Here is a 12,605-nt window from a genome sequence, read left to right as displayed (position 1 = left end):
CATTAGCTGCAAATATTAATGGAACCATCAATATTAATATAGGCAGTCCAATCCCATGTAAAGTCTATAGAAATTGATAATAAAATAGAGATACAAGCTAAAGCAAGGAATGATGACCTAAGTATGCTGAGCTGTCATTTTAATACATGTGTCAATTTATTATTGGACTTAGAAACACCAGATGGATGCTGAGTTGGAGATCCATAAACAGCATATACTTTCTCGGGTCTGGGACACACCGAAACTATTCTCTTCTTCTTCTTCTTCTTCTTCTTCTTTTTTACTTCTTTTCTTTCCTTTCCTTTTCACGTTGGTTTCTGGGTTTGGTTGCAAAGGTTTTTTTTTTTTCTTTTTTTCTTTTTTTCAATTCAAACAATACCCACAAATTTTCAATTCAAACAATCTCCTACCCTCTTCACACTTGAATCTCTCTGTCTCTCTCTCTCTCTCTCTGAAACAATGGCGGGAAAGTCAATCACCGGCGAAGGCTTATCGGCGAACCTCGCCGGAATGTCGAAGAACCAGCTCTATGAAATCATGTCTCAGATGAAGGTAAGCTATTTTCTCACTCTCTCTCTCCGAATTTTCTTTGAATTCTTTTTTTTTTTTTGCCTTCCCATTCATCCTTTTCCTTCACTTCACTTTCGAAATTTTCTTTTCTTCCAAACGCTGCCTGTAGAAATTACAATATAATTTGTTTCATTCTTCTTCTCGCATTACAGGCTCTAATCGAACAGAACCAGCAACAAGCAAGGCAAATCCTCATTCAGAACCCGCTCTTGACCAAAGCCCTTTTCCAGGTACCAAATTTTTAGGGTTTCAAAAATTTTAGCTATTTTCTGCTTATTTCATGGACTCTGCAAATTCTGTGTTTTTTTTTTTCATGTATTTATTTAGGTTGTGCAATTAGGGTTTTAGCTTTTTTTTTTTTAGGGGTTTGATGAATCAAAATTCATTTAAATAGAGAAGAAAAATTCAAAAAAAAAAAAAATTGGTTTGCAAATAGTGTTTTTTGTAATGTGATAGCATTGCCTTGGAAAAAATTTGTTTCTTTGTTTTGAAATCCTACTGGAGAGTGAGAATTGCAATGGTGTTCTTGTCCTTGTAGGAGTAATTCTGGAAAAGACTCAAGAGTTTGCATTGATGGCTTTGAATTAGAAACATGTGATTCTAAATGGGTTATCTTTAGAAAACACTACCATCCTAAAATATTGCTTGGAAATTTCATTATTTGACCAACTTCATAGCCAAGAAGTTCCTCTCGACCTTTGAACTCTGGATGGGAGGGATTTGGGAATTGGGAGTACCACCCCATTATTGCGAGTTTGAGTCTGGAATCAGCTTTTCAAAAAAAAAGTTGGGGGGTAAGGAAGCCTACCAATCAGCTCTCCTGAACCGCAAAAGCTGAATCTTTGTGAACTCAATATGGCCTTTATTTATGGAAATGATGACAAATAATTGTCTGATAAGTTTCATAGACTATGCGGCATTCTTGGCATACAGTTGCTTCCTTTGGTTTGATCTAACGCTTTTATATCATAGCAAACTCTAGGTAATGAACTATTTTCTCTCTTTGGAAGTTAGGCGATGTCGTATCACAAGTTTGCCTTTTACTAAATTAGTCCCTAAATATAAAATTTAAAGAAATTTGGTATCTATATTGTATAGTGAAAATATTGAGAGTATTATTTTAGGAAATAAATAATTTAATTATGGAAATCAGAGTTATCAAGAACCTGAAAATTGTGAACATTAGCAAGATTCATAACAGAAGTCCAGTGACAGTTTACTAAAAGTGCTTCTGTCCATGTTGGAATTAATCAAAGTCTACTTTAATAGATTATTGTCAAGGCAGCATTATGTGGTGTAGGTAATTTAGGGGGGGAGGAGGAGAGAGATAGTTGGTTCTTTGGTCTTTGTACAGGACATACCTGTAGAGACTTTTGTGTTTTCTCTCTCCCCACGCCCAGTAATACCAAGTTATTCAGACCTGATGATTCTAGTATACATGGAGATCGACAATTAGTTTTAAGTAGTTCATTATGCAATCTTGAGATGCTGCGCATTTCTGAAAATGCTGTAAGGCAACTCTACTATGATTCATCTAAGAATCATTGTATTTTATCTAGATTTTAGAAATTTTTTTGAGTCCATTATTCCATGGAAATCATTTTTTTTTTCTTAATAAATGAGTTGTATACCACACCAGTTAGTGGTGATCTATGTTTTAGTTGGTTTTGTAATTCATTTTGTTTTCAGTTGGACATTACACATTTACACTACATTACACTCAACTGTTTTTTTTGACTGGTTAGTATTTTATTTTTGCTAGGCACAAATTATGCTTGGAATGGTCCAGCCCCCTCAAGCGGTATGCTTTGTTATTTATGAAGCTTTGATCTTTACATTTTATTTAATGCTTATATGTATATGCTAAATTTCAGTTTGTGTTCAGATTCCAAGCATCCAGCCACCAGTATCACAGCCTCCTCAACAATCAGCACAGCCAACTCAAATGTCAAATATTCAGGCAGCTCACTCACCACCAAGTCAAGTGGGTATGCAGGACCAAACTGGTGCATCTCAGATTCCTCCTAACAGAAAACAACATCAGAACCAAACTGTGATGCCTATTTCAACTGCTGCTGTTCCTACACTAAATGTTCAGTCTCAGCCCATGCCTTCACATCCCCTGCAGATGCCACAGCCGCCTAAAGGACATATGAATTCCCAAATGCCCCCTATGTCTCTTCCGCAATCTTCTCAACTTTCCAATGTCCCTTCACTTCCTCTATATTCCTCTTCACAGCCACCTCCACTTCAGCAACCGCAAATGTCAACTGCTTCCAGCCAGTTGCAACAGCCACTACAGACAACTGGAATTCCTCATCTGCCACTGCAACCTCCATTGCCACCACAACCTAGGCCACCTCCAGTTCCATCTTACCATCATCAGTATCACCCGCAAATGGGGCCTAATGTGGGTTTCCAACATCCTGGTCCTTCTCAACATCTCCAACAGCAAATGTTTCATGTAAGCTGAAAGATCATATTGTTAAAAATCATTATCGATTGTGGTATATATTAGATTTTTTAAAATTGTTTTCTTTCTTGATAATTTCAGCCAGGTAGCAAACCTCCTGCTGGGATTGGTTCTTCATATCCACAAGGGCAACCACCACATCCAAATCAGCCACCACATCAATCACTGTATCAGGTATGCATTTACTTTTTAGTTATTGGATAGCATCATTATGTTCGACATGTTCTTACTGGGGTGGTTAGTCAACCAACTATTGATGGGAGGGATATAAATCTGAAGAAATTAATAGGCTTGGTGGATAAGCATTGGAGAGAGATAGTGGTGTCCTTTTTTGGGGGTATACATACCATGGTTTAATAAAACCAACACAACTCATTGATGATCTTGCACATAAACATAGTCAACTGTTGTAGAAGAAAATTGACAAATACAACTATATAACTTATAGTTGCCCTCTCTATCCCCCCAGATGGGAGGTCAACATTTAGGGACAGAATTCAGCAATCAAGGTGGAAGTTCCATGCAAGTGGATAGAGGATCTTCTTGGATGTCAGGCCCACCTGAAAATTCGTCAGTAACACAGCATTCAGGTCTTCCAGGACCACCACCACTTGTTCCTGGTCAGATGGGTCCCGGCAATCAGCCTCCTCGCTCCCAATCGGTAATATGTCCACCACAGTTATGGCATCAACTGGATATTTTATAATTCATTCAGATTTTAAAAACTGACTTCTGCTCATTATGTAGTTGACACCGGAGATGGAGAAAGCGCTACTTCAACAAGTCATGAGCCTCACTCCTGAACAGATTAATCTCCTACCTCCAGAGCAAAGGAATCAAGTGCTTCAATTGCAGCAGATACTACGCCAATGAAACAAAGAAAATTGATTTTGTTTGGAAGGAAAGCATGACAGCATCAAACATCCTTTTTAACAATTTCTTTTGGCAGAGATTGAATGTATTTCCTTGCCATCTAAGTTACCAATTTGCTACAGTGAAGAATGATACAAAATCCGTCAGAACTAAGTTACAGTCTCTCATCATGAATTTTTTTGGGTGGGGGTGGGGGGCTTATAGTTTATCTCTCGTGCCTTTAAGTGAGCCGTTGAGGTTCTTTGGAATCGCATTTCTCCTCTTCCATAATGTCTGCTTCATTTAAGCCTCAATTAACTGTTCTTATTTGCTAGATAGTTCTGGTTCATAGCAAATATGTGAATGTGGTTCTTATTCTCTCTCTTTCTCCGACCCAAAAATAAGAAGAAGAAAGAAAACAATAAATTGATTTATTTTCTAAAATCTAGGGATTATGGTGTAAGGTGCAGATTGTAACAGAACACTTGCTATTTTCTACTTACCAAAAATTTAGAGGACACTAAGGGCCTATTTGGTTTAGAGGAGTTTTGAGTGATATGATTCAAAACTCATAACTGAATTATCAAAACACATGGGACCCATATAAATTTTTTTGTTTGGCTTGGTTTTCAACTCTTGTTTCCTTCACTCAATTTTCTGATTTTTGAGTGATGAGTTATGGAAACTAAAAACACATTTTAGGTGTTTTCAGTTTTCAAAACTCAGTTTTCAATGGCATTTTCGTAATTAAACCCAAGTTTGAGTTGCAATGTTTGATTTTTGGTTTTTTTTTTTTTTTTTTGAAACAAAGTAACGGTAGAACTGAGTGATGAGTGTCAAACAGGTAGAGTATGAAAAATTGAGGTATTTTAAGTGATGAGTAATGAAAATTGAGTGATGGTAAATTACAAACCAAATGGGCCCTAAGGTTCTTACAAAAAATACTCGTGTAACTGCTTTAGTCAAATTCAGCTACAAAGGCTTACAAAGTATGCACAAATACACGATACACATTGTTTTCCCACACTACACGATACTTTTCCTCTCCAATTAGTTGTTGACATCTTTAATAACCTTAAGGCTACAAGCCATACAAGTAACCTTGGTAGTCCAAGTAAATTATCCAGCACTCAGCCTTGGTCCATGCACACCAAGTAGAGGGTTTGGCCCAGCCAATGTCGCCTCCAAAAATCACCACTCATATGCAGCCTAACATGCTTTGTCAAGCAAGCCGTAATCCAGTCCCTTTTCTTTTCTTTATTTTTTAAGATATAACCCACCATACCACACAGCCCAACCTTGCCTTTGAACAAAAGCAGTGCACATTGCACATTGCACATTAACCTGTCTATGGTTAAGCCCATGCCAAGCAACCACATAGCACCATTGTACATGCTTTCCCCAGCATACACTAGCGTGAAACCTACCAGGTCCGTTTTCATCTAGAGACAAATACAACTCCTCAAAAAAAAAGAAGTTAATGTATATATGTGTTTAGGCAATATTTTTTTGAAATTATTTTGCTAATTTAATGATCGACATCAATGTGAAAAATTAAATACAATAATTTATTTATTGTCATATAGGCTTAATAGTCGTGATTTCTTGATTAGGCAACAAACTTTTACAATTTCTTTTCCTTGTGTACATCTTGACCCGATTCTCATTGAATGAGAAAATAAATTTTACCATTTTTGTGTACATTAGCACTAGGGCTTAGTTTGAAAATATACTTTCCAATAATAAATAAGATCCTTGGTATAATTAGGACCGAAATAAAACTTTTTCAAGAGTAATGCTACAGACACAAACTATTTTATAACATTTTTACAAAATGTTGATGTGACCAACGTCTTATTGGTTTTCATCTAGGCCCACCATTAATATCACTTTTTTATTTACCAATAATTACTCACCAAATCAACAATTTGTAAATTTTTTTGTAAAATAATTTGTATCTCTAACATTATTCTTTTTTTAAACAAAAATTTGACTTTCACTGTGAAAAATATTATTGTTGGAGTTATTCCTTTTTTGTAAAGTCCAATTACTTTATCATCATTCTAACCTTCATTTGATGGAAAGTATCTTCACTATTAGTAACATTTAGTAAATTATGCTACAATAAACCAAATTATGCTAAAAATTATATTTAATAATATGGCAAGAAAAGATCATTACTATTTAAATAAAAGCAATAAATAAAAAACAACATTTGGCATTGAAAGTTACGGAAAAGATTAAAAAGAAAAAAAAAAGATTAGTTAGGTATGGTTGAACCTGAACCCGAGGCAGACTCGAATATTGGACCCAAACTCGACCCAAGCACTCATCCAACCCGCCCAAGACCCTTCGGGTCAGGTCAATCATGTTGGCTAGATCTATGCTCAACCCTAATCATTGGCACGATATTGTCCTTTTTAGAAGTGACACATAGCCTCATACCAATTAAATTCCAAGGCCTTTATATATGGCGCATGACCTCCCTTACATAGGAGATGTGAGACTTAGTCAAGATTTGATTCTACCTTGTCTCACCCCACTTAAGAGGTTTTTTGACCTTTGGTGTTCTCACAATTCACAACATACATGAATAAGATAGAAGAAATATAACATAAAATAATACAAATGCAATGTACTACAAGGGTAGTACAATGTGTTGATACATTGAATTTTTTTTTTTTTTAAGTTTCAACTTATGGCGTCCACTCGTGATAATAATTCTTTATCATCTTATCAAGAAACCAATCAGTTCTTAGTGTAGGCAGGGACTGAACCCCAAATCTCCAAACAACTATTCTTGAGCCTTAGGCTCTTGGGGGTATTGTATTCTTACAATATCATATACTATATAGTTAAAATTGTATCCTACATGTTATGGTTGTCAAGTGGATGTCCTCTCGTTTTTTCTTCTTTCATTGTGTGACTCATTATAAGTGTATTAATACTGTTAATAGTGTGAAACAATTTCAGTTTGGATCCCTAATCTATTTGTGTTATTCATTTACCTTATCATGGAATCATTTATGTAATGAAGCAAAAAGAAGGAGAAATCACTTATTAGATTTTGCATTTCACTTAAAGTTTGTTCATAAATCATTTTGATGGCTATTGAATAGCAACACTAGAGAAAGAAAACTTCGTTTGAAAATAGAAAGTTTGGATTAGAGTGAGAAAGCGATTATCAAAAAATCAAATAATGAAAATGAATAAATAGAAAAAGAAAAATAATTCAAATTGAAGACGTAAACTTTTTTTTTTTTTGATGAAAAATTGAAGACATAAACTTAAATATGGTTTTCATATATATATATATATATGTCCAACATTTTCACAATATATCCTAACTACTAAGTTGCTGTTGGTTTTAATTTGAACCCATTATTTAAATTACTTTTTTATGTAACAACCTGCTATTAAGATTTTTTGTGGACATAAACCACATTTATTTTTCTCTTTCTCTCTCTCTCTCTCGGCTCACTATAGTTTTGGAACTCTTATGTTCGGCTTTTTTAGCAAGAGGAGGTGGTCGATCTCACCAGTGCAAAGAAGGAGATTTTTGCATGGCATTAATTGACCCACATACTCAGGTTTGATACCTTTCTCTCTCCCTTCCCCAAATTTTATTGATTTTAGCAAGGAGGAGATGGTCGGCAACTTGTGGGTTTGTTTGTGTCTATGGGTGTGTTTGTTTGGTTGGTTGGTTGCTAACACGTGGTGTGGGTGTGCTACAGAGACTTAGAAAGAAGGGATGGGTCATCGTTGCTTTGGGATATGAAGGAAACGAGTATGTTGTAGGAGTTTTTTGGGAGTGGTGGACTTGTATGTTTTAATTTTTCTTTTCTCTGTATCAGTCATTGGCTTTCTTATACGCATTTGTTCTTTCATCGCTTTGGCTAAATTGTGTTGTTGGGTTTTGCTTTTTTGGATAAAGGTTTGAATTTGTTGGTTGTTATGTGATTTTTAATTTTGGATTTTGATGATCGAGGAATATGGGTTTTTGGGGATGTGAACTAGGTTCAATTTGGATTTTTCTTTATTGTATGGGAATTGTTAACATATTCTAATTTGTTTGTATTTTGTATTGTGTTTGGACATAATAGTCAAGACAAGAGAGGTTTTTGAATTGGTCTGATGGCAGCGATGATGATGATGATGATGATGATACTGGCTTCTCAAGTCTTTTGTGGGGTCTGTTTTCATGCTAGGGTTTTGGCATTGATTTGTTTTCTAGTATAGAATCTGGAGATGTTTTCTGTTCTTTGAATTGTTACTTTTATATTTTTTTTTAAATTCAATTTTATAATCTTTGTAATCTTTGTTGGAATTTTTCAATTTTAAGAGTTATTGGGGGCTCTTTTGGTAAGTGAAATTCAAGGTTTTGGTTGGAAATTCAGAAGCTTTGTCCTTGACTAACTATACAATGTGTATTAATCTAGTAACTAGATTAATCTAGTATCTAAATCCACTGATCTAGTAACTAACTTCATCTAAGCTTTATACATGTCTTTTAGTGTCATTACAAGAGAACAACCTCAGTTTAAACAAAAAGTCTTCTTTTTCATTATGCTGTAACTTCAATTACAATAACTTCTAAATTTTCATCTAAAACCCAGAAATTCGCTTACCAAAAAAGTCCCCAACAACTCTCAAAACTGAAAAATACCAACAAAAATTACAGACATTATAAAATTGAATTTAGAAAAATGAAAAATGAAAAAAATAAAAGCAACAATTCCAACAGAAAATATCTTCAAATTCTACACTAGAAAACAAATCAATGTCAAAACCTCAGCTCGAAAATAGACCCCACAAAAGACTTGGGAAGCCAGTATCATCATCATCATTGCCGCCATCAGACCAATTCATAAACCTCTCGTCTTGACTTTTATGTCCAAACACAATACAAAATACAAACAAATTAGAATATGTGAACAATTCCCATACAATAATTAAAAAAAAAAAAAAAATCCAAATTGAACCTAGTTCACATCCCCAAAAACCCATATTCCCCGATCATCAAAATCCAAAATTAAAAATCACATAACAACCAACAAGTTCAAACCTTTATCCAAAAAAAGCAAAACACAACAACATAATTCAGCCAAAGCGATGACAAAACTAATGTGTATAAGAAAGCCAATGACTGATACAAAGAAAAGAAAAATTAAAAGATGCATGTCCACCACTTTCAACAAACTCCTCCAATATACCCGTTTCCTTCATATCCCCAAAACAACGATAACCCTTCTCTTCTTTCTAAGTCTTTGTAGCACACCCACACCACATGTTCGCAGGCCACCAAACACACACACACCCATAGACACAAACAAACCCACAAGCTGCAGACCATCTCCTCCTTGATAAAATCAATAAAATTTGGGGAAGAGAGAGAGAAAGGCAAAATACCTGAGTTTGTGGGTCAATTTATGCCATGCAAAAATCTCCTTCTCTTCACAGGTGAGATTGACCACCTCCTCTTGCTAAAATTAGTTCGAACTTGAGAGTTCCAAAACTACAGTGAGTTGAGAAAGAGAGGCAGATAGAGGGAAAAAGAGAGAAAAATAAATGTGGTTTGATTTTTTATTGTCTAGCGAGTGAAAAGCATCACTAGGTATGGCGAGGATACAACTCCAAGTTAAAATTGTAAAATAAAATATTGAGATTGATGCATGAGTTTTATTTATTTATTTATTTATTTTTATTTTAAGGCTTTAGTTATTTATATTTCCTAAAATATTAAAATAGCTACACTGATATGAATACTCTTATTTTGTGATGTAACTGCCCAAACTGTTAAGGCAACAATTATTTTGTGATGTTATTGCCAATTACTTTTATTTTGTGATGTTACAGTTAATTAATTAGGCATGTATTATGTGATGTAACTGCTCGAACCGTTATAGCAACAATTATTTTGTGATGTTATTTCCAATTGCTTTTATTTTGTGATGGTATAGTCAATTACTTAGGTAGCTACTATTTTGCGATGTAACCACCAAACTGGTAAGGCATATAGTATTTTGTGTGTGGTAGTAATTAACAATAAATCATGAGCTAGTCAATTTTTCATTTGGTAGGGATGTATTATTTATTTTTGTACCTAGAAGTTTGCAAAATTGTTATTGCACATTGCTTAGTTATTCCTCAAAAGAGACATTACACTTAAAGTTTTTTTCTTTTAATCTCATTGTTACCTTAAGTAATTCTTTATTTTTATTGCAAGATTCAACCTCATACTGTGCCTTTTATATTAATCTTTCAAGTTTGAAATGTGAACTCGTTATACATTTGAAAGCGAAGGTCGAAGGAACCTAAAGAACCTACAAGTTTATTGCTTAACATTTGTTCACTTTTAGGTTAATTGGAGTTGCATCACTTTTGAGTAATGTTTCTTAAAAAAATCACTCATATTTTTATTATGTGTTGTAATTTTTTTCTTAACTTATGCAAATCATATCAATTTTTCCATTCTTTAGTAACTTATGCTTTTCTTAAATTTCCTTTCTTATTAATACAATAATCATTTTATTTAAAATTGAACATCATTAGTTAGAGATTATAAATTCTAAAAGTGCAACAATCTAAAAGAACACTGTATTACAAGGTAAAACTCATATTACATCATCACATGTCCTTACACATTATAAAATTATGGCAAATACATTATTTTTTTATTCCTAATTTGCATATCTACACTAAATATGAAAATAGAAACCAAAAATATGCACATAGCACCATATATTCCATTTCTTCCTTTGATACATTTGCTGCAGCTTTGGGATAGATCATTTTCCTACACTGCTTTCTTCTCACAGCCTTTTGATCGCCTTCTCCATGTTATCAATAATATTATCTTTCATTTTGTTTATTTCTTCCAAATGTTGATTTTCCTGCAATACTTTCAGAATTTTTCTTACTAATCCATTCATAACATCCTGCCCTTTACCACATAATTCAATCTCAAGCTAGTCAAAGTAATCACAATTATGTCTTATCTGCAAATTACAAAGATGATCAACATATTACTCAAAACACATAAAAACGAATTAGAAAATGGATACAAACTACTTGCCTTATAATTAGGACATCTTCAAAACTTTCTTCCTAGATTCTTAGTAGTCTTTGATGTGATCACACATGTTGAAAGTTTGCATCTACACTCTTGTACCTCACTACTATTTACACAATAACATAATTAGGAACTAAAAGCAAATGAGAAAGCAAGCATGATGAACTATTTACACAATAATTTAACTAAAAAAATACCAAATATTAAAGGGAAAAAATTAAGAACTATTTTCAACTTCTAGTAGTAACTTTGATTAAACTAAATATTGGGTTCTGTTATATTTTTGGTTTAGTTCGTAGTGCTAGGTAGTGTTTTTGGTCTAGGTGTTCTTATCATTTATATTACAGGGAAATTGGTTTGCAATTAATGAAATTAAGCTAACACACAAACTTAAACTGAAAACCTTAAGTCTACTCAACTTACCCAAATGTTTTCAGCGATGCTATGGTTTCACTGAGTATTGGCTAGAGCTGTCGAGTATTGGCTGGAAACACCTCCTCTCTCTCTCTTGATATCTCACTCTCATTCTCTCTCTTGATCTCTCAATCTCTTTCTCTTTCTCTCTATCAATCTCACTATCTCTTTCTCTTAATCGTGTATCGAGTTAGGGATTTTGGTGGGGGGGGGGGGGAGGTGGTGGTTTTTTCTTCTTCAAATGAGGGTCAGCGGAATTATAACAATGTTTACCTAGTTTTAAATTTATGGCTTTTTTTAAAAAAAAAAAAATTAAGAAATAAATAATAAAATAAAATTTGAATATTAAAAACATACCAAAAAACAGTGTTGTTTTAAGGGTGGGGCTGGGGCTGGGGCCTAACGGCAATACTAGACAACACTTTAATGGAGGATTGAATTAAGGAGTTTTGAAATTTAGAGAACTCAAATGAACGAAAGCAAAGTTTGAAAATTGAAATGAATTCTGATAAAACTTAGAGGGTAGATTTTTCATTTTAGCCTTTTATTTTTTATTTTCATGGAACTTAAATGGGTTTAAACTCTTGAACTTTTATGTAATTTTTGCATAAATATTTTTTTTTTATTTCTTTATAATATATAGTTACAATAAGAAATGAGTCTCTTTTGTAGTGGGTGAGAGGCTTAAATGCACTGGACCTAAGCTAAACTCCTCTATTAGAAACATGACAAAGTGTCTATTGATTTAGGAAACAAATCATGGTGTGCTAGATAATGAAACCAAATAAATTAAGGGTTCAGTTAATAGGTGCCCTTAAAGCATTTGTTAATAGACAATTTTTAAAAAGTTTTAATATCATTTTTATGGGAAGTATAAAAAGTTGTAAAAAAAAAGTTAGCTACTTTTTTATTTTCCCATAAAATTTTTCTAAATATGATCCATTAACACATGTCTTTAAGATGTCAGTTAAATTTTTCTATGAATCAACAAGAGCCCCTTTTATTTCACACTATCTTTGAAATTGTGACTTCACATCATGATTTCTCTTATTTTTTGTGGGTATGTACTATGTGAGAGATAGTGTGTGTTATAGTATTGGATAAAGTTTCTTAAAAAACTAGTTTAAGAGAGAAACTTATCAAACTTTTCATATATGTTCTTATTGGATATGAATTTTGAAAATTTATCTGTCGAATTGCATGTTTTTTATTTTCTCAACATGT

At 33.5% G+C, this 12,605-nt stretch overlaps 1 protein-coding gene and 1 long non-coding RNA gene across 4 annotated transcripts; one reads left to right on the top strand and one right to left on the bottom strand.

Moving 5' to 3' along the window:
• Positions 1 to 209: 209 nt before the first annotated feature.
• On the top strand, positions 210 to 4,251 carry LOC142631939 (cleavage stimulating factor 64). Of its 2 annotated transcripts, none has more exons than XM_075806307.1 (7): positions 210 to 552; positions 723 to 800; positions 2,333 to 2,371; positions 2,456 to 3,034; positions 3,125 to 3,217; positions 3,513 to 3,704; positions 3,791 to 4,251. In XM_075806307.1, exons 1-7 carry the CDS (start codon positions 460 to 462, stop codon positions 3,914 to 3,916), a joined length of 1,200 nt encoding a protein of 399 aa, XP_075662422.1. In that variant the 5' UTR covers positions 210 to 459; the 3' UTR covers positions 3,917 to 4,251. The 2 variants fall into 2 exon arrangements, with proteins under 2 accessions (XP_075662422.1, XP_075662421.1); XM_075806306.1 differs by having other exon boundaries at positions 253 to 552; positions 3,492 to 3,704.
• Positions 4,252 to 10,644: 6,393 nt separating this feature from the next.
• On the bottom strand, positions 10,645 to 11,631 carry LOC142630278 (uncharacterized). 2 transcript variants are annotated; one of them, XR_012843270.1, is made up of 3 exons: positions 11,391 to 11,570; positions 10,971 to 11,073; positions 10,645 to 10,893 (listed from the first exon to the last, which is right to left on the bottom strand). It is a non-coding gene; the product is annotated as an uncharacterized LOC142630278 (long non-coding RNA). The 2 variants fall into 2 exon arrangements; XR_012843269.1 differs by having other exon boundaries at positions 10,645 to 11,073; positions 11,391 to 11,631.
• Between the last annotated feature and the right edge of the window lie 974 nt (positions 11,632 to 12,605).

This window comes from Castanea sativa, chromosome 4 (genome assembly GCF_040712315.1).
Source record: "Castanea sativa cultivar Marrone di Chiusa Pesio chromosome 4, ASM4071231v1".
Lineage (NCBI taxonomy): Eukaryota > Viridiplantae > Streptophyta > Magnoliopsida > Fagales > Fagaceae > Castanea > Castanea sativa.
The sequence above is the reverse complement of the archived record's forward strand: the minus strand, read 5'-3'. Positions and strand labels throughout refer to the sequence as shown.

Excerpts from the sequence above, each read along its gene's own strand:
- LOC142631939 (XM_075806306.1), top strand. The coding sequence starts at position 460 with ATGGCGGGAAAGTCAATCACCGGCGAAGGCTTATCGGCGAACCTCGCC. Across the intron at positions 3,218-3,491 it reads CACATCAATCACTGTATCAG|TTGCCCTCTCTATCCCCCCA; the intron begins GTATGCATTTAC and ends TATAACTTATAG. Across the intron at positions 3,705-3,790 it reads AGCCTCCTCGCTCCCAATCG|TTGACACCGGAGATGGAGAA; the intron begins GTAATATGTCCA and ends CTCATTATGTAG.